The sequence below is a fragment of the Stegodyphus dumicola genome, chromosome 3 (genome assembly GCF_044657685.1).
Source record: "Stegodyphus dumicola isolate Sdum_Otavi_A_Nest chromosome 3, ASM4465768v1".
Classification (NCBI taxonomy): Eukaryota; Metazoa; Arthropoda; class Arachnida; order Araneae; family Eresidae; genus Stegodyphus; species Stegodyphus dumicola.
This window is the reverse complement of record NC_140770.1, coordinates 39,966,440-39,989,616: the sequence shown is the minus strand read 5'-3', so window position 1 is coordinate 39,989,616 and position 23,177 is coordinate 39,966,440. Positions and strand designations below refer to the sequence as shown.

The 23,177-nt window shown below is 32.7% G+C and overlaps 1 protein-coding gene across 1 annotated transcript in view; it reads right to left on the bottom strand.

Annotated features, from left to right (window-relative positions):
- LOC118182465 (uncharacterized) overlaps positions 1 to 23,177 on the bottom strand; it is a 458,248-nt gene that overhangs the window by 137,718 nt on the left and 297,353 nt on the right. The window contains exon 2 of the mRNA XM_085812781.1: positions 18,722 to 18,916. Within this exon, the coding sequence (XP_085668907.1) occupies positions 18,722 to 18,731 (10 nt within the window). The 5' untranslated portion in view covers positions 18,732 to 18,916. The remainder of the gene's footprint in view (positions 1 to 18,721; positions 18,917 to 23,177) is intronic.

Genomic DNA, 23,177 nt, shown 5'->3' with positions numbered 1-23,177 from the left:
GTCCTCATACGGCGGGCCGCAATACAGTTAATATCGTTTTAGCAGCACGGAACATGAAACTCACAGAGGTGCGAAACGTGAAATGAACTCAAGGTGATTTTATCAAGAATACGCTAAAATTAGGGATGATGGTTCTAGCAAAATGGAACAAGAAATCAAAAAAGGTTGTCCCCTAGACAGAAATGAAATCCACAATACATGATTATACCTGAAAACAGCTGATTCACTGGGAGTAATACTTTGTGCTTTATGTTTTAGAGAAGTATAAACCTTTAATAAATATAACTATAGGGAAAGCAGAAACATTAGTAAATGTTAGATTTCTTAATTTTCAGAAAGTTGATTTGTGTTTACTTTTAAAATGTCCAAATGTGAATCTCTGTATCATTTAAAACATTTTTGTATATGAACACATATGTTCACGAGCAACGATTATGAAACTAAAGGCTGCATAATGTCCTTTATGAATATAGATTGATTAATAACATTTTGAAACATTCTAACAGCAACGTTATAAAACGTCTGCGATCTGAATGTTTCATATTTGTGAGTGTTGAATGAAAGATAAAAATCATAATTTGGAAGATCGTAAAGCCATATGGGACTTTCAAGATGGTGTCTTCCCTAGTGTACAGGTAACGTACTCATTTTGTTTTAAAATTTCGTTATACATTTTTCCATGACGAAAGGTAAAATATAAATAGCAGAACCGGGACTTAATGTAGGTTTTTAAACACACAGCACCTTTAGCGCATTTACGCATTGTAAACGTATAAGGTATTTCTCCCACCTCCTTGGCATGCCTTCGTGGTGTGGTGGTTTGCACATTGGGCGCGTAATCCCGAGGTTCGTGGTTCCATTTCCGGCGAAGGCGTTACATATTTTTCAATCTCTCTTGTTTCCAAAAAAATCCTAATGTCTCTACAAACGTTTTATTGATGCATGCGCTATCAGGTTTTCCAAATGGCGTTTTTATACTTCTCGATAAAATATTCTAGAATTTTCATAAAAATTCCGTTTGAAAAGCAATTTCTATGTTTTTTCATTTATGCTTAGTTATTTACTTAATCCCTTTGCACCAAAATGACAGAAAGAACAAATACATAGATTGGCTACGAGACAACAATCAAAAGCAACTTAAGAGGCAAGGTCCTTTTAGCATACGTAAAGAGAATCAACAAAGTAATATTTTACTGCTCATAGATCTCAAAACAGCAACATTCCCTCCTCTCTAACGTTTTAACCCCCATTTGGTGTCCAGTTATTCATTAATTGTATTTTTAATTTCTAATGATAACATGAAATGAATTTTTCAAAGAAGACACTTTTTTACATATATTCGTACAATGACTTTTTCTTAACCGGATTACGTTTTCTTACTACTTCAACAACTTCAAAGCAGCTGTTTCAAACCATTAAAGTCATCAATATGACACTGGAACTAACTGCATCATTATCGTTAAAATCGTTTGCATTGTTTCTCGATTTCTTGTTACGTGGACAGTTCTAATATTTGGAGACAATATGCGTTCTTTCGCATACGTATGTAATTGGAATAAAGATTCATTCTATCCTAGTTTCTGTACGAAATATGATATAAAGAAGATACAGCAGCTGAACAAAAAACAAATTGTACTTTATATAAAATTTTCGATTTCGATATTCGATGTCTTGCGAAACAATCTTGAAGCTCGCAACATCTAGGATTTGAAACTTTGTGCGCTAGAATTTAACCGCTTGATGAGCAAAAGTGTAAGAACATATCGGAGATCTAATCTTCCACCTTATTCGTTTTCTAGAAGGAGTAAAATCGATTTTTGAAACCAAAAGTCTCGAAATAGCAAGATCTGAGAATTTAAAATTTCGCAGGTGACTCATGATATACATGGGTACAGTTTAATTTGCTAAAGTAAGTAATCATCTCTACGAGTTCTGAGTAATCATGCAGTTATCAAGAAATTATTCTTTGTATAAAGTTTGAAATTTAATGTTTTAACGCATCTTTATAATTTGAAGAATCATTACCCGGCTTTAGCCTTTCTTATATACTTCGAAACCCAAATAAACGCCTTATAAAACTGCATTCTGTTAGAAATTGATCTTGCTGACAGTGCCGAAGCTTCAGCGAAGCGCATATTACTAAAGATATAAATAAAACATTAAGGCTGTTAAGTTTTAGAGAACATTAGGTATATTTGAAGGAGGAAATAAGAAAAATCATCTAATCATCGTGATTTGAGACATGGATCTTCCAGTTTACCAGATCTATATGTCCATTTACACCACAAAGCGAAATTGTTTATATGTACTGTTTTCCTTTTCTCGGTTAGAGATGTGAGAGAATTTATATGTGTGGAAATAAATAAGTAAACACATAACAAAACATTCGGTAAGATGATATGGAACAAAAATAGAAAAGCAATAGTCAAGGGAAAGTGCATAAATGAGAAGAGTGTTTGAAACTTTAAAGCTCGAAGAAAATACTTAAGGTGAAATAGAATATTCAAGACAGATACAGGAAAGACAGAAAGGGAAGCCAAGAGACACTGGGGGGAATGTGTTAAATTCTATTACTTAATCTGTTATTTATAAAAGTTGGCAAAACTATGCAAATGTCTAACGCTTTTTCGCAATTCAGGTTTCAGAGTCTAAAGAAATTTATATTTGAGAGTCCACGTAACACTTTACTTGAAGAATTTAAGTCAGTTGGGGATTTGATTTAACTCAGATACACGAGACTTTAAAAGCATACTTCTCTTTCTCTCGAATTGGACAACTACTTGCTCGTTAAATGCTGCAATGTACTCTGGATGATAGAGATACGTGAAAATCAGAATAACTAAGTTCTCTAAATATTTGTGCTTTTTTCTCTTATCGGGTATGTATTATTCGATTTTTTAATTTAAAAATGAGAATGCTTTAAGTAAGTTAAAACTTAGGAATGAAAGGTCGATAATAAATGCAGTATCAGATTACTTGAGTATTTAAAGGAATCTGGATGGCAGAGCAAAACTTAAAACAAAATCCAAATATTGCAGTGCCTCTCTTAGTTTCTGTGTAATTTAAAAGTTGTAGGTGAATTTCAGTTCAAATTAAAGCCTAGATATCATGTCTAGCAATAATATTATTTTTCCTAGTTTGAAATTATTTTGTTAGCAATCTAATAAATTAAATCTTGTTATTTGGAGAACAATTATAATGAAACAAACAGTGTATATAAACACCTCCAGTGTATATAATCCTTGCATTGCTTGTAAATGGTAATTTCACAATGAAAAAATATTGTTGCGTTCTACGGGTTCGTGGATTTTGAGTGACTGATGACAAAACTTGATGAAGAATCAAAACACAATTTATTCATCAGTATTTCATAGGGCAGTTCCAAAGACATTTTTACAATCGTCGCAAAACTACGATAAACACGCTGAAATAATCAGCCTTCAGACTATCAGGCTACATCGGGGAAGACAGCTTCACGGCAAAGCACTAAAGTACAGCTCCCGTCTCTGTCTATCGATCTCAAGCTAATCTCAAAGCCCTACTATTGAACTCAACACAGTCAAGATACTCTTCACGATAAAACTCAAGATACAATGCTACTCAGCGTATAGACAGGATTTATATAGCTTTTGACCTGCCTTCGAGAACATTCTAGGGAAAACCGGTAAGACTTCGTTCTAGAATGCTCCTGGTCTGTCTATGGCATATCGTCTATTTTGTAGCCAAATGGGCGATTTCGCGCAAAATCTGGCAACCTGCAATTCCTTGCCACTTTTTGGCAACCCTAACCTCCCCCTTTGTGGGGAAGCTATCTTACCGCAGCTGGCCTTTTCGTAACAATATTATACATCCCATGCATAATTTGGTTTCGTATTTACACAGCTGTTATTTATAAAAATTTTCTATCGGAAGGAAACTAAAATTAACTACATAATATCTTACGTTATTTATTTCTTTGAGTTAAAAGAATTGTAATATTATTAACCCAGAATTTACACAGAATTCTTAAATAAAAAATATTCGATTTTGGATGCTGATATTAAAAATTTCTTAAGGAGCCTCTGTAAACTTTTCGGGCATTTGTTTTCGTTACATTACGTTACGATACCTTACATTTATCATTTAGGTTATGCAGAAAATATTGATATTACGAAAAGCATAAAAGCCTTAATTTATTTTTCAAATTTAATCATTTTCTAATTGCTTAAGAAACAAAACCATCCGAATGCAATAATTGGACCATTTTAAATCTTTTTTTCCTAATAATATATCCAGTTGATATAAATTAAAATATATTAATTTACAGTATAATAAATCAACATATAATTTTTATTGACATTCACAAGATTTCTCTAATTCATAAAAGGCATGTTATAATTAACATTTTAAGTACCTGTGATTACGTACCTGTGATAGAGACCTTTGATGTTTTTCATATATCTTTCATACCGGTCTCTTTTTTATAATAACGTGTATATATTATAAAAGCAAATATAAGAGTGATAAAACGTAAAATGCGTAACATTAAAATGCGAATGGGAATATTTCAAAAGCAAAGTTTAATTTTTTTTTTAAATTCTGGGCGAAAAAAAAGAGAAAGAAGTATAAGAAGTACTTTAAAAAAAGTAACCAAAAATTCTAATAGCAACAGATAAAAAGCATAAGTTTATATTCCCAAGACTGTACACATAACTACGGAATCACACTGCAAGGAAAAATATTTCACACAAAATTAACATAAAATGCATTACATGATTGCAATAAATGAGTATTCTAATGACGCAGACATTTTTCGATAACTGCCAAATTAAAAATACCTCTATTTTCTTTGTAGAGCCAAAAAATATTTAATTGAAACAACTAAATAAACATGCTTTGGGAATGAGGAAAATCCCGAGTTTTAACGAAACAATTAATTACAAATCTCTATATTCATGTTGAGCGATTTTTACTTGAAGAAAGTTTAATATGAGTGTTTTTATCTTTTACTGTTTATAATTACTGCCAAAAAATACGTAGAGTTGAAAATTTTTTTTTCACTAGAATTTGTAATGAAGCAAACCATGTTATTAATGTTGCAAACCCGTTTTCTGTTTTTTTATGAGCAATTACAGTCTAAACCAGAAAGTTTCCCTCATAATAGTCTCTAAAACTTCAAAATAGTGCGTAATTAAGAGAATTAAGTAGCTAAAAATACTTTAAAAAAATGCTACAAAATATCTACAATTTAGACAAGGCAGTAATTAAAATAAATACAGAGTGCAGGTGTTTTTTCATTCAGCCTTAGCCATTTGCAAAAGAATATTTATTATTTTCCGAAGCTTGGAAACAAAATACATAGCAATTAAACTATTTCAACCATTTGTATGCTGCACGAAAGCAAAGAAAGGAAACTCGTAGCTTGTTTAATTAAGGTAAATCTTTTGCTTTTGCGTAGCTACAATTGATAAATATAGTGCTAAAACTCGTCGTCATCGATTTATCAAAAGCTGAGGAAATTCCTCCTTCTGCTTTCACATATTTCTCAAAGATTCGTAATTGGGCCAGAATGTTTAATCAGTGCGAAAAATAATGTTATATGGATGAGAACTTCATTAGTTTCTAATGGACAAAAAATACATTTCCAGGCACGTTTCTGTAATTCTTTCGCTATTTCGACAAATAATTTTAAAAAAGGTCATATCAGCGCAGCTTAAAAACAAAACTAATTGAAATCAGAAATTCTGATTGGAAAGGTTATGAAGTTTGTATTTCCATTTTAATTATGGGGCAAAATTTTCTGAAGTCTGAGCTACTTCTTCGAATAGAGTGAAGATTTATAATATCAGAAACAGTTATAAGAATAACCGAGAAAAACGCCTCTAAAATATTTATTTTAAGATTCTTGATAATTATCTGTACCATGTGAAACGTACTAATAATAACAGATTTTCTTAACACTGTGAAATACGTATTCATACATACGTATGGAGAATGTAAGTAAAAGTAAAAATTAAAGAACCTAAAGATTATGATGTGTGGGATGGAATTGCTCTTTATTTCAAGACATTACAGCACATGTCAATTACTGCATCATACCAGTTGATAACAATTAGCGAAAAACATTCTTGCTTGTAGATATTATGGCGCAATGGATTGGCAACATTTCGTTATTAGACCTGATGAAATATTTCTCGTTTATTATTTAGTGAAAAGAACAGCGCTTGTTTCTATGCTTTGACAGATAAAATTGGTTATAACTATTACGTGGTTTCTCTTGCTAAATCTACTGAATTTTATATTTTCATGAATTATCAAAGTTTTCTAAAATATAAATTTCAATAAAAGTATAGTCCTTTAGATAAGTTATCAACTAAAAAAATAAATAATTAAGAACGATAGGCATATATCGTATGGTGATGCTGAAAAGATAAACTGTTGTACCAGTATTCATAATATGTTCTTAACTGTGTGCATAATACATAATAAGTAATTTGTAAAGCATCTTTTTATTGATTAACTTATCGGCGCAAATTTTTATAAAATCCTCATTTAGATTCATTACAACAAACTCAGCTATGTATACATTATAAATTATATTGTAAAAAAGTATAAATTATTTAGGTAAGCGTATATTGCCTTCAAATCACTTACTTTGCTAAAGCAGAGCACTTTATATGCTTTAAAGATAAATGAAAAAAAAATTCATGAAAAGAAACGCTTCTCGTATACAGAGTAAAAGCACAAATATGTCATCTACGCAGTTAATAAGAGCTTAAACGATAGTTTTCAAATAATTTGAGTTCATAGTGAATGCGAATGTCAGATGTTGGATCAGCTGGTTTCTGTATTTGAAAACTCCACCACAAATTTTCAAATCAGTTTTGAATTTTGATAGATGCTTTTCGTGTACCCTATAAGAAGGCGTGTATTAATTCTTGGTAACCCTTAAGGTGGAACTAACTGTACTGTTTGTGTAAACGAACAGTAAGGAACTGTGCGTCTTTTCACGCCTTTGTTGAAAACCAGAATTTCACTTTCACTCAAACAGACACTCTTTAAAACAACTGTCACTCTTTTAAACAACTGTCGGTGGACGTAAGGAGTAGGTTACATTAATATTTTTATTCCCCCCTGTTCTGTAAAATAAAATTCATCATCGTCATATTCGTGTTGGTACACATCGTCATATTCGTGTTGGTACACATCGTCTTTGGATTACCTTTAGAAAGGCAACACATTTTCAACTGTAATTCTGTTTTTGCTTATTGATGGTCAGCTATCAAGTAATATTCGAACTCACTACAAATGCCTCGTATAAGCAACAAGATCTATGATTTTGTAATATTTTCTGTCGTAGGTTTGAGACAGGAAAGTATTATAGAAAAGAATGTTTGTGCCGATGGGTTTCTTACTGCTTGATGAAACTTTACTGAAACGAATATTTTATAATAAACGTTAAAGTTTTATATCGCGAATAGTCTGATGAAACGTGTGAACCAGATTTGAAATCGAAATATGTCCAGTAAAGATGTCCAGCCTCTCCATGACTCTCAGCCCCAAAATTTCGACATGTACAATTATAGATGAAGCAAATGATAATCGTTGCATAGAATTACAGAGGAAGTATTACGAAACGTTAAAATTCCACCAGAAAAAATGTAATCCAGGCGTATCATTGCGAGTGGTTGCAAAACATGCGCAGAAAAGTACACAAAAGCTACCTAAGTAAGCTAGGAATGTTTGGATATATTTTATATGTTCATTCTGACTTGACATGGGAAGACTGTTGCAGAACTTTTGGCCTAGTTCGAGTGCAAAAGGTTTGATCAAACCCGCCATAAAGTTTACGCACCTCAAACACACCACACCTCAAATACTTTCCTAGTATTAGACAGCCTAAGTAAGGATTGCATTTCCTCTCCCTGAAAGGAGTTTCTTCAGCTATTACCCAAGCAGATCGGAAGGTGAAAAAACAGTACCCTGTAAAGAAAAGTAAATCTTCCAAAACAGGAGATTACTTAGACAGTAATGAAAATCTGCAATTTGCATGAGAGAAAGTAAAACCCTAGGAAAGCCATTAGAACACCTTATTTTAAAATTATCTTTGCATTTGTCATTTGTGCTACCCCGATGACCATTATCTGTTTAAAAATTACATAGCCATTGCAGTGATTCGAAGAAATTTAATTATTCAATATTTTTCTTGTTACTCTGACGATTAGAATATAATAGACAGTTAAAAACCGATCAAATTATGACACACAAAATGTAATTTAAGAAATTGAATTGATAATTAATAACGAAGAGAGTCATCGAAATTCAACTATATTTCAAAAATAAAACTGCACTTATTGCTCGCAATGATGATTTAAGAGATGAAAGAGCTGATGTAGCTCGCGAGCCGTAATTAACAGATCAGAAAGACAGAGCTCCGTCATGCTTGTTACAGATGTTTTAAGCTGAAAAAGCTCTGAGTAAAAGTAACAACAGTGTGTCATAATTTATTACAAAACATGCATGCATGAAATTAAATAGAATATGCTTTCATTTCTGCAGTCACTAAAATGAATGAAAAATATTTCTGTTCAAAGAACAGAAGTTTTATTAAAGAATATATTATTTAACATTTGCAAGAAATTAAGTAATTTCTGAGTTTGGGATTAAATTTCTTCTTTTATACGTTGAAAAATTATCTGTTATGATAATCTGAGATAAGCTTTATAAGGAATAATTTTCTGCTATTGTTGGGAATCATAATTGCTTTTCTATGTCTAGTAATCACAATTAAGGTATAAGGAATTTCTGCCGCTTTTCTAGCGTGCCTTCGTGGTGTAGTGATTCTGCACGCTGGGTCGGTATTCCAGAGGTCCGTGGTTCGATTCCCGGCGAAGGCAGTTGCTCATTTTTCATCTCTTCGGCTTTTCCAATTAACTTAATGCCTCTACAGTGGCGCCCGAACTAAAAGGATGTTGGATGATGATTCTCCTCACCCAAGGTTTTGTGATTGGGTCCCCTAAAAATCCCAGTCGCCCTTTAAAAGGGGGAGTATATAAGGTATTTCTCCCGCCTTCTTAGCGTGCCTTTGTGGGGTAGTGGTATTAAAGAGTAGTTATGCAGCAGTATTACCTCTTAGGTATGTAGTAGTATTCGGCCCTGGGCCGGTATTCTAGAGATCTATGGTTCGCTTCCCGGCGAAGGCGGTTGCTCATTTTTCATCTCTCCGGCTTTTTCAATTAACCTAATGTCTCTACAAAGAACGTTTAAAGTTCTTTAAAATATTTTATCATAACAAACCAAGAGTTAGGTTTATTATCTATTCATTATTCTTTTGCGTCTTCTAATGCTTTATTAAATAAATTATTGATGCAATCATGATGTATTAAATAGCGATGTAACCATCTAGTAGTTATACATTTTTCAATCATTTTTGTACAAAAGAACATTGTTGAAAGATGTGAAGTTAAATAACATCGGACGAACATTTAAATATTTTGTTATTCTTCAAAACATGCAATCAACCTTCAACGTTTCTCCTAGTTATGTACAAGTTTTGATTCATCTACGGTGTGAGAATAACAAGACATTATTACCGAGCATTCGAAATCACGATGATATGTCTCAACTGCAGCAAGATACTTTTGGTGTAATCCAATGACAAGTAAGATACTTGCATGAATCTTCTAAGCGATCGATATTCAAATATACTCGAAAAAAATGTTAGAAAGCAAAGTTTTAAAAATGCTTAAATCTCAAAGCACATTAACTCTTTTCTTACGGTTATTTTCTTTTTTTTTCTTGGTGGAAGATTTATGATCGTTCGAGATCCCTTTGTTTTCGGGTAGTAATATTAAAGTTATTTAAAAACGATTGCAGTTGAAAAATGAATAATATCTCAGTTTCTCCACGAATGAATTATGAATATATTTTATATTTTGCTTATACATGAAATACTTTTGTATCTACATGTACACACACATGCATATATTAAAGTAAAAAATTAAATGATAAAAGCATCAATTATTATTTTCTTTCTTTTTTTTTTTCCTTTGTTATTTTTTTTTTCGTTGTTGCTGCAAAAGTGTGCATTGAAGGAGATTGCATGTACTTGAGCTTCTAATTCTAATTGCGATTCAACAGTTTAAATAGTACATTATATAATCATTAACTTATATTATATTATATATATATATATGTGTGTGTGTGTGTGTGTGTGTATGTTAAACATAATGAGGATTTCGATTTAAGCTTTGAAAATTCTTAATAAGCTATTCATATGTTTTCTTGAATAATTACATGGTAATATTTGTCTGTTTTCATAGCATAGAGCATAATTACAAGTTATATATGAGCAGTTGCATTGTCTGGATCATACTCTGTTACTACACTATTAGGAAAAGTTCTACTGTTCAAGTGTTACCGTTTTTGTTTGTACCTCTTTTAATAGCGGTTCTCCAAGAATTTTCCCTGTTTTATTTACTTCAATGTTATTGTCTCCTTTATGATTTTGAAGTTAGAGGGGGAACTCGTAAAAGAAACAGTCCTGAAGATATTATAGTTAGATTGTTAGCTTTAACATGTAGGATATCCAGTGCAAAAACGTGCGACAACATTTGGGGCGTTAGAAGAAACCTAACCAAAACGTTTTGGGAATGGTTTCAGTAAACCGCTTTGTCCAAGGATAAACCCATTCGTTCAACTTAGTTAAAATCGAGGTTTCAAATTCCCATGGTATTGCTTTCGACTAGACGAATAACAGGGGGACATAGCAGTGAGCATGGAATGCGAACTTGTTAATATCAAATTACTGGCTTGTTAATGTCAAATTACAGGCTGTGTGAAGGAAACTACACAGACAGGAGATAAATGGATATAAACAGGAAAAAGTAAAGATCAGGGAAATTCTTTCTTTTATACGAGTAATTGTTGACGAGGTGCGAAAGCAGATCTAGCAGTGAACAAACAGGAATGGTTTTCTGCTGGAAGAGCTGCGACGAGAAAATTAATGAAAGATGTACACGCATCAGACTCAGATTACATTACAATCTTTATTCTAGTATTTTAGTATTGAATACTAAAATTAAATTAAACTCGAACTCAGATTGATATTACTTGCAATAGAAATTCCTCTACCTTATGAGAAGATTTGCTCTTTAATCATCAACGAAATAATTCGTCGTCGGTAGGATAACTTTAATTGCTACTATGCCAAAATAAATGAAGACAAAAAATATGCCGAGATCCATTGAGAAGTATTTAAAAGAAGATAATGAAGATATGACTTTTAAATCTTCACGGATGCGAATAGAATTAAAATCATTAATTTCAGTGTATAAATTGTGTTGCATGTAAAATAGCGTTTCAAAATAATCCTTGATCGATTACTGTAGAACTTGGCATCTAGTTCAATTTAGTACAATTTTAGAAATTCATAAGGATTTTTTTCTACATTTAATGCTAATTATATGCTACGAATAACGTTTCAAGTACTTTAATGTTGAAGCTGACGTGCCTTGACTAAATTTGTGTGCATTGAAGGAGTATTTAAATGATGCTCCATGTTTGTTATGTATTTAAATGTTATTATGTATTTAAATGCGCTTATGTTTGAGATCACTAATGATAACAAAATCTATTACATTGTTTAAGGTATTAAAAGTACTCGTGAATGCTTAATTAAAATACAATTTGAAGAAATAACAAACTATTTTACCCATAGAAGCAAAGAAAGGAGAAGATAATATGGAACATTACGACCATTCCGAAATTCTTTCCTTCCTGTACAACAAACCACTCTATCAAGACATACTGATGGATTTGCCTTCGACTAATTTTCTTTGTAGATATGCACTGGACTCACTTAATCAAGGCGGATCCAGTGATATAAACAAGGCGGTAACAGCCTTCTAGACAGGAAACAATCCAGACGCATGCAATTTGAAAAGTAGGTCTAGCAACGGGTTGAGATGGATTGTTTCTCGTAACTAGCGAACGGCGTAAACTCAAGAGTTGGGTGACATGCAATGCTCAGGTGATTTAGTGTTGTTTGAACGCTGGAAAAATTGGAGAAAAATATGTATTCGTTCTCGATTGCGTTCCTCGGAATAACACTGGAAGATTTCATGCTAGCCACGAGTTTTGAATATTAACGAATATTCGTGATCAGAAACTTAAGACTCGGTTAACTGCACTTTGTTTAATTGCTGAAATGAACCGAGAAAAATTAAAAAGCAGAAACGGTGCAGATGATATCATGTTTCAGAAATACTCAGCGGTTCGTAGCCGGTGCAGCTCGTCTGATAATGGTTCGCTGTTGCGAGTTTCTTATCTGCAATTTGTAAAAGGGGTTATAAATTCTACCGGCCATTAATGGACATGAATAATTAATTACAATAGAAAAAATCTACAGAACAGTCATAGATTTTACATACAAAAGGGGCTTTTCTTTTCCACAATTTTAATTCGTAAAAATGTAAACATTCTCCGCCGTATTACTAACACATTCATCTAAACTATTATAGGAACTTTAAAGTTGCTTACAGTTTAATAATTTTTCATTTCAAGAGAGAAGAGAATAACCCTAAACTAAAATGTTAAATTAAGCAAAGCAATAGCTTCGATTCGGTGTATATTTCAACCAAAACTCTATAGATTTTGAGATCAAGAGGTGCAGATTCCTCATCATCAGGAAAAACGAAATTCTGCAAAGAAGAGCGCTGTTTTTTTACCAAAAGCCAAACAGTGAAACGCAGGTAGATAGCGACATCTGACCACAGAATTATCAACGAAAATTGAAAAATTAAGTTAACGGTATTTTAAAAACGTTGAAACAACTGGGAAAACTGGATTGGAGTTAAAGTCATTTCCTGAACCAGATAAATTTCCGCTTTAAGGAAATCTAGTTCACTGAATGAAGAAGCTTTTGAATAATTTTGGCAGACATAAACAAAAAATTATTATTGAATTTCCAGCGGAGATTTGGCTATTGAGGATCTGTTAATTTATTCTTTTCGTACATAAGTTTTGTGTTCCTTGATGCAAAATCTTAACGCACTTTTAGTTCTGCCGATATACCTTAAACTATCTTGGTAAGAGATGGTATAAATTCCCAAAGAATTAACGTCAGAAATGAAACCTTTAAGAATCGAACAATATATTCTTATTGATATGTGAGACAATGACTTGAAAACGGAACCTCTGGAGAATCCCTGCAATTTTGTATCTGATAGAAACATGAAATGGAAAAACAATAAAGTTGTTAATGTCCTTTCTAACAGTGGAACGTCTTCTTTGATGGCAAAATGAAAATTTTTCAAAGGTATTTATCAATGAGAAAGTCGACTGAAAATGAATGAATGAAAGCGAAGTAAAGACTGCTGATACTCTACTTTGATGAGACTACTGCTGAAGTTAAAAAAAATTAAGTTATGAAACAAAATGTTATGCTGTCACCACATGACTTCCTTGTATGGCCAATTAGATTATACACATTTTTTTTTCTGCATTTCATTTAAACTTATTTCCTGGAATATCATTAGAGATATACGTATTTCTCATTCAATTAATTCAGTTCTCACTTCACGGCAAAGCAAAAATACATAAAAACCCACATCTTGATTAAAAATTATAAAATACAGAAAATCATAATACACCAAATACAGTTAAAAAGTTTAAAAATATTTCAATTAAAATTAGAGTTTCTACTCAAAAACAAGCAATTTGGCCAGCGGGCAAGAAGGCAGATTTTTGGGTGCACAAAACTGAAAGTTTACTTTTGATCCCCTTCGGCAAAAAGACTTTGAAGGCGCAGAAACTGACTTAGTTCACTATTCTACTGAGTTTCAAACGTAAACAAATGTCGGTACATTAGGCTTAACTCGCCACTTAAAATTTTAAACTTTTGATAATTCTACAATTATTCAATGCAGATTAATTAAAGGCATAAAAGCCTTAATCGGAGCATAAAAACCACATAATTCAATCACTTTTAAAGCATAAACGTGCGAAATTTACCAACATATGAGAATAAAAAATCTAAGCTCGCCGAGCCTGGTAACGGAGTAATATATATATATATATAATTACAAAACAATTTTTTTAAAAACAAAATGGTCTTTGTGAAATATTAGTTGAAAATTTCTTACTTTATATATATATTATATATGATTGGTGCAGACGATTGCAACGAAGAACAGATGTACATATGTATATATATACATATGTATATATATACATATATACATATGTATATATATACATATGTATATATATACATATATACATATGTATATATATACATATGTACGTTCAGACGTCAAGAAAAAAATCTAGAATAATAGAATAGAAAAAATCTAGAAATATAGAATGTAACAAAATACATGATACATAAATACGTAATTATCATACAGAAGTATGTTAATTAATTAATTAATTAATAAAATAAAAATGCTATTCATCTTCATAAAATGTTTAGAAACCAAATTATATACAAATTAATTGGAATTTTTACAGAAATTTACAGTATCACCTTCTCATCCAGGGTAGTATAGTATGCCCCAAAAAAGGCAGGTTTAACTCTTATTACCATAATGAAGCAAGCCAGTTGCAGTGCCATACTTTAGAGTAAGAAATGAGTGGTATTTAAATTTTATTTTTTTACATACCACCACAAGGTCAAGTGTTTTCTTGTGGCATGTAAAAGTATTCCTTACAGAACCTCGTCAGGGATGGATGAGATCTTCTGACGTCACAATATGTTCTACAATATGACTTGATTATCTTCTTTGAACTCCACTTCATCGATTTGTAGTCGTTTATGTTCTTCATTTTCCAAATCAAAGAAATGTCTTATCCTGCTGTGAAACGATGACCTTCTTCTAGACGTACCTGACGTTGTTTCACGTAATCGAAGAAGGCGTGGCAGCTGGCCATTTGAAGAACATGCCATATAGCAGATGAAGATCATAACTAAAAACTTTGTGTGATGGCGAAATTCGAATGCTTTCATGAACTGTTTCAATATATACTAACAAGAACAAAGACTTTTTGTTTCAGTCGATGCTGATTCCGAAAACTAATTTGTGATAAATGATCCAATACTGTTCAATAAAAGCTTTCTAGCAAATCTTATGTTTCTACTATGCAAAATATGTCTACCATTGATGTAAAGCAAGGATGTCAAACTCGCGGCCCACAAAAAATATTTTTGCTACCCGGCCAATATATCGGCAAATAATAATATATAATAATAAAATAACATATGGACGAAGAAAAAAATGAAATGTTTACTGCTAAGTAATTAACGATAATTTATTCAGTGTTGTTAGATTACTCACAACGAGAAGACATACACACTACTTAAATTACAAATGCGTGTGAGTAGCTTGCGTTCAGCTACCTTCGGCTTTTAGGGGACACGTGCACTCAGAACTTGTACGCATCCCCCGATAGCCGAATGTGGCCGAACTCATGGTCTCAGTTTTCCAATCATAGTTTTGTTTAATAGCTCTGTAGCAATTTAAAGTACTGCCTCTTTCGATCAAATGACAGACCTTATATTTTCTGCTTACTTTTTACGCAATGTTTACTTTCATGGTTGCTTTTATAAGAGCACCTTTCAAAGATTTATTATTCAGTATAACAAAGTTTCATTGTCAAATAAAATAAATTATTCAATAGTGTCGTTTTGTATATCATGATAGCGTCGACAGGTAAAAATAAATAAATAAATAAATAAAAAATCTGAAAGGTTTCATATTTTAAATTACTTCCAAAGGGGCGTTTTTTAACGTTTGGTGTGTTACCTTTATTTATTAAATACCATGTTCTTGGCCACTTAAACCATAAAATTCACCTTAACAGCAATGTCGCAAAATAATTTTTGAATGAACATATCTTTAGAATTTCCGATACACAGTTCCGCGCGCTGGAGATAAAACGTTTTTTTCCCCGTAGAGTGTTGACATTGATCGCTTTTAAATCGTTGAGTTTATTAATCAAAAATTCGTTAAAGGTTTACAAAATATGAAATCGATAATAAAACAAATTCCAAATTTCAAATTTGGACTTTCAGATGGCCGTATTCGCAGTAGGATTACGTCATTCAAATTTGAATAGCTCTAGATACCTGTTAAATATTTGCATAATCGCCTGTAGTAACGGCAACCGCTGGCAATAAAAGGAGGTGCTTTCCTTAGTGGCACCGCAGTTCATTTTAGTTCGAGCCAGAATAGACCTGCCCGGGGGAGAAGCCAGGGGATGAGAGATTCCGGTTCCCGCCCTGTTCCGGTTCCCGTCTTGTTGCGGATCCAGTCCTGTTCCGGTTCCCGTCTTGTTCCAGTCCTGTTCCGGTCCTGATCCAGTCCTATTCCAGTTCAAGTCTGGCCGTTTAAGTCCAAAACACGTAGAAGCGGAAGTCTGAATCCAGCGAATGGAGATATATGCCGAAAGGGCTAGATGGATTCTGTCTTTTAAGGGAAAGTGTTCTTCACCGTGCCGGCATAGCTGTTACTTTAAAGCACTTTGAATGTTTTCCACCCAAGATGTTAAGTTTTCTTTTATGATGTTAAGTTTTCATCAGTGTTGAAGTTCCAGTTAAATAAACCTTTAAGTTTTAGACAAGGTTTTTGTGTTCTTCAGAAAATTTTAGATTCGAAGTCAGATATATCACATAGGATTTAGCGGAAAAATCAACAATACCGTTGATTTATCACAATGCGAGAAACAAACATATATTTATGCAGATTATTCATTATTTAATTTCTTCAAATATAATACAGGGCAATAGTATTTGGTGGCAACGATTTGAAAAGTGATACAGCCTTTTAAAGTTTTCAACGCAAAATCGCAAAACGGAAACAATAGTCCTTCAGGGACAAAGCCCCTTTGGACCAATAATAATGTGTTTTAAATTTTACTACAACAATCCATTTTAATGCTAGCTCAGTCAATACTTAAATGTCTCTTGCCAGTTCTGGAAGAATATATTTTACGTTCTGTTTGCAGTTGGAGATAAGGTTTTGGTCTCTCCAAACAGTAAAAGTGATGTTTTTACTAAGACATTGACATCTGATCGCCTTTTGGCCGGAAGCATTGGCATTGTAATATGTCGGCGTTTGATAAAGTGGCGGTAGATGTAAGGCCTTGGAAATGGAATTCCAATAGCTCGCCCTCGAAAGGGCCTAATTTCTTATTGTATGTTTTGTAAATTTGATAATGGTTTTCCCTTATCTATCGAGAATGTGATAATGGGACGAGATAACTAAGCCGAGATTTTGTTTATAGGAAGTGAGCTGGGATGTTAGTTACAGACTGAATCGAGGTATTGTTAAAAGACTGAACCGGCATTGAAAGCATCTTGAATCTCTTTGTTCAGTCTCGTGGTAACTGATAAATTTAGTTATTCACAGAAGCAATTTTCTGACTCGCAGGAGTTGGTACATTCTGTAACTCTTTTCAGTTTTTTTACATAGCGGTTATTCATTTTTATTCCGCGCAGAACATCTTCCTTTTATTCTCCGTAGCCTCTCTTGTTTTCATTAACTTCTTTTTTTCATTTCGTTCTTCAACTCCAAAAAAAAAGCGGAAGTTACAGAATATAACAGCCATTCAACATTCACTTTGGTGGAATTTTTCTACTCAGGAAAGCTCCTCTTTCATTTTCGCAGCAATTAATGTTACTTCCTATGTATTTTGAGCGGCATTTTCATCTTTCTCGTAGTAGGCATTTATAGAGTTCCTAAATTGTTCAACAGTTGTTTACAAATTTTCCTGTAAATAACTAAAGGCAAATGAATAGCAAGACTTGTAATTTATTAAGAAAATAATAAATTTTACAAACAGGATAGATAGCTATAAATAGCCCAGACAGAGCGGTAAAGCGAAATTTTCTTAACACCCGAAGAATATTATAAATCATCGAATAAGTCGCGCGCAACAGCAGATCGTTAAACAGCAAAGTCGATTACTTGACTCAACACAGTTTATAAACTTTTATTTGTATGGTTGATTAGGAGGACAATAAACACTTATGGACCGGGATTTTGAAAGCACTTTTTCTGAAGAATTCCTCAAATATTTTTGATAAGGCTTGTACGAAGTGTTTGCCTACATCATCTTCGGTTTTACTTGAGATACCTTTATAGGTTTAAAGTCAATCGATTCAGAATTAAAAGATGTGAGTTATAATGTGTGAAATAAAATTTTAATAAATAAATGTTTAGAATAAGTTTTAATAATAAATAAAAGTTTAAGATATCAGATTCTGTTTAACATAATACTGCGATTATTAGTATTTCACCCAATCTTTCGCTCTAACTTTATTACTGGCTTTTTATGCACAGTAACCAACATAATATTTCTTCACTCGTGATTCTTCTTTTACTGTAATTTTTTGCAACTTTCCTGAGTCAGGATTACTTCTGTGAACAAAAATGTCTATTTAAAAATTGTATTACTTTCCCTTTATAGGATACATAACACTGAAAGAAGTCTTAAATTTACTCTTTCGAACTTCTGCTCTTTTTTATCAATCAGCAAAGGAGAAAGTATTCATTATAATTTAGATAATGTTAATCAACCCAGGCATTTATAATATTTAAACAATACATGTTAATAATGCTATTAAAAAGCATTGGTTAAATATTTTAAGTGCTTTGGTAGATATTTCATTTAATTGTGTTACTTATTTCCTAAAACATATCAAAATTAATTGTGAGGAGCGTGCAGAAAAGAATTTACTTACTTTGGGCCATATTTTGTGTTCTCAAGCTATGTAGGTTTCCTTTAAGCACGCAAATGTGGAAGTGAAAATTTCTCCTGTTCTTTTCGAATCGCCAAAGTGAAAGATGAAGATTGATGGAATGTTCATTTTTACCGCATTAATTAATGAAACTTTAAGATGATAAAGAAGCTGACAGACGCTGGAAACAGCTGCAATCTGTAAGAAGATAAAAAGATAAGGGAATTTAAGAAACTACTTGCTTCATTCACGTTTTAGCAAAATATGAAATTTTAAAGTTTCTATGAATGAATTAAATAGCTATTATTCGTTACGTACTAAGACTATTTTGGAAATATGTATCAAAATTACGCTGCAGAAATAATCACTTTCTATGAAACTTCAAGTACAGCTAATGCACGTTTATATGATATAGCTGTAAATTACATAATATAATTTTAATAACGATGTAATTAAGAAATTATATAATTTTTATAACTTGCTTATCTCATCATGTTAATATGAAAATAATCTCTAATGGTAAAAACCTCTAGTAACCCTTAGTTTTTGTAACTGTAGTATCTTTGCGAAATCAGGGATTTAAAGTCAGTAAGTAAATAGGAAAGTCCTCGTGAGATTCGGAATGATTAGTAAAACACAAATACATTTGCTTTCTGCATCCCTGTTTTAAAGAATAGACAAACAGCTCTCGTGTGTTTTGCATAAATTTATAGAGATTGGTGTTCTTTTGTAGCATAAACCTGTATCTAAACTCCTAACAGACTTGGAGAGAATTGGCCTGCTCTTAATATAATGACAAAACTTGAGGAAGTTACAAAATAAACTTTTTTTTATTAAATTAGAACCTTGAATATAAAATGCACATCTCTTGATGAACAAAGTCAGCCAGCCATTTGTGGCAAGATTACTCAAAAGTAGCAGTCAAATTTCAACTGAAACAAAATCTAGTTGTCGAAGATTACACAATTTATTTAACGCTATGTTGGCTTCAATCCTCACCGGCGTAAAAATTTAAATGTTGGCAATTATAATCCAAACCTGAACATTACATTGCTAGTGAAACCTAGTAACGTGTGTAAGAAATTTTATGTGGAAATATATTTTAATCGCCAAAGAGGGCGTAAATCTTTCATGATGATGATCTTCTTGTTCTTGGATCTGGCAGAGCCAGTTGAATGTGTGTTAGACGTGAATAAACTTGGCAGTTTTAAAAATCTGATTCGTAATGTTCATTTATGTTATGTGTAATTTGAATTAGTTTTTTTTAACCAAGATATCTTGCAATTCTTGACAGTTAATATAATATTTTATAACGTGTCCACAAGAGGAAGAAACATGCTCTGTCTTACAATCCAGATACCTTACATTAAATACTCTTAAACCTGATTTGCATTCTGATAGAAAAAGGGAAAGAAGAAGTGACAATAAAAATTTAAATTATGGTAACTGGTTAGACTAAAATAATGGAGCTTTACAGTTTAAATAAATCTAGACCTTTTTGTTGATAGAGACTGTAATTTGGCAATAGCAACCTTAGGCTGATGAAATTGAGCTACAAACTACGTTTAAGTATTTGAGTCCTGTATAGAATCTTAATTTGTTTAAACAGGATGATTTCTTATAGTTCATTTTGTTAAACTTTTCATCTTGCTATGATACAGGCGATACCTTAAGTATAGACCTTGATGTAAGTAACAAAATATTATCTCTCGATCTGCTAATAGTAAATAGCGCTGAACTGCTGCTACTTAATAGTGAATACTGCTGAATCATGGCTGCATAAAACGTGACTGCATTTTACTGATAGTAATGTGCAACAGTTATCTGTAGTACGTTCACACAGTTTTATTCTTCGTTACAGAGCATTACACCGAACAGCATTCTTGCGACTGAAATTCTTCAGTATCACTTACCGAGAAACATTAAAAATTTTAGACTAGAAGAGTAACACGCTAATGTGACAATCAAAATCGTAAAAAACAACCTTATATTTAGCGTAGGTATAATGAAACACTCAATCGATTTCGAGGGCAGCTAAAGGTCCCTTCTCATCAGGAGAAAGAAATACATAGAAAGAAGAAAATAGGAATCACAGAAACACGTGGTGCTTATCAGCACTGCACGTGGTTATAACTAGATTTTTAATCAGAGTTGCACTGGCCGCCTACTTTTACTGAGCCAGGCTGTCTGATCAAGCATAAAGAAATATTAGCGAAGTTAAAATAGGGAGCGAGAGGCAAATGCACATTACGCTCAAAATCTGAACTTCAAATAATGGAAAGCAACCACTGGACGGATTTTTATACCCTCTGGTAGTACCAAGTGCGAGGAGGTAACGCCATCTATCGGCAAAAATAATTTAATTAAGACAGTAGAATTTTAAAGGCATTAGGAAGGACTGGATTGGACTTCAAATCATTAACTAAACTTTCTAAATCTTTGTGAATGTGAAAAGCCTCAAGAAAATCCAATTCGCCTATGGAAGAAGCCTTTTGGATGATTTTTGCAGACCCAAAATCAAAATTATGGTTAAAAGTCCAGCTATGATACGCTATTGAAGACTTGTTAATTTCCCCTTTTTGACATAAGATTCATGTTCCTTGATACGAAACTTCAACGCTCTTTTTGTTTGGCCAATATATCTTAAACCACACTGACATGATATACTATAAATTCCCCAAGAATTCAAGACAGAAACGCAATCTTTTAGAATCGAAGGGTGAATTTTATTAATAGGGGAGAAACCGACTTGAAAATTGAATTTCTGGAGAATCCGTGCAATTTTATAGCTAACAGAAGGATAAAATGGAAGCACTACAAGGTCATTGATATTATTTCTAACAGTGGAATGTCTTCTTTGATGGGAATCTGAAAATTTTTTGACGGCTTTATCAATAATCACGGGAGAAAATCCACGGTCAATCGCAACTGCTCTCAAATAATTAAGTTCATTGGTAAGCAAAGATTCAGAGGAACAAACTTTTAGCGCGCGGAAAACATAATAGTAAAAAGAAGCCATTTTTTGCTTAACAGGGTGGCATGACTTGGCATGGGGTGGTAAACAAACTTCAAAGGGTTTACGGTACACAGTGGTGCTAAAATCGGTTTCATTGCGGATTATAAGAATATCGAGGAAGGGGAGGGAATTGTTGGATTCAATTTCAAGAGTGAATTGGATGGCTGGATCAATTGAATTCATAATAGATAGAATCTCGGATAAATCCTCTTTATAACCGTCAAAAAGTGCGAAAGTGTCTTCAACATGCCGAATCCAAAGACGAAAAGATAATTTATCAAATAATTTCATCTCAAAATAGTGCATATAAATGTCAGCAAGTACCGGACTGAGAGGATTACCCATAGCCAATCCTTCAACTTGACGAAAATATGCATTTTGGAAAACAAAGTGGGTTTGACTTAGAGAAACTTTAGTAAGCGAAACCAACTCATTAATTTCAGTATGTGTGAAGTGAAATTCCCGAAGCCTAGTTTCAAGACAATTTATTTCTCCTTCGACCGGAACATTAGTAAACAATGATTTGACATCAAATGAAACCATAATGGAACGAAGTGGGAAAATATTTTTAAGTTTATCAATGACTTTAACAGAATTTTTTACAGTGTGAATATTGTTATCAAGTAGAGGAGAAAATCTGGAAACTAAATATTTGGCCAAAGGATATGAAGCAGTACCTATGTTGGAAACAATTGGTCGAAAAGGAATACCGGTTTTGTGGACTTTTGGAAGAGCATAAAGTCTAGCGCAATTAGTAATAGGCGGAATAAGTGATTTCTTCAATTGAGTTGGCAGAATGTGGGAAGATTTAATAGCACTTTTTACTTTCATGAGGTCCGAAGTTGAAGGATCTTTAGGGATTGAGCAGTATGGGCCTTCATTTATCAATTTAGAGACTCCAGTAATATATGTGCGTTTGTCCATAACAACGATCTGTCCGCCCTTATCAGCTTTAGAGATAATGATATTAGTATCAGAATGAATTTCACGTAAGATCTCAATTTCCTTTTTGCTGAGATTAGAACCCAAAGATTTATTGTTAAAATTAACGTTATGAGTAATAAGGTGGCGGATTGTATCCTTCTGCGTTTCCGAAATTTTGGAGAATTTAAAGGCTTTCTCTATAGGGGCGATGATTTGAGGAATTGAAGGTTTAGATGTCTTTGAAAAGTTGAAATTATATTTTAATACTTTTAACTGATCCTCCGAAAGATTCCTATTGGAGATATTAACGATGGAGTTAACGTTTACAGTGGGAAGATCAGCTAGATAATTGGGACTATCCGACTGGTGTGTGAGTTTTTGGAATTTAGAAATGAGCACATTTTTATGCCGTTGACAAACGGTATCGGTTCTAGACCAGGATGTATGTTCAAATGAGGAAACCTTTTCAGTGGAATTAGCAATTTTTAAATGGAGGTAATATAATTCAAATTCAATTTT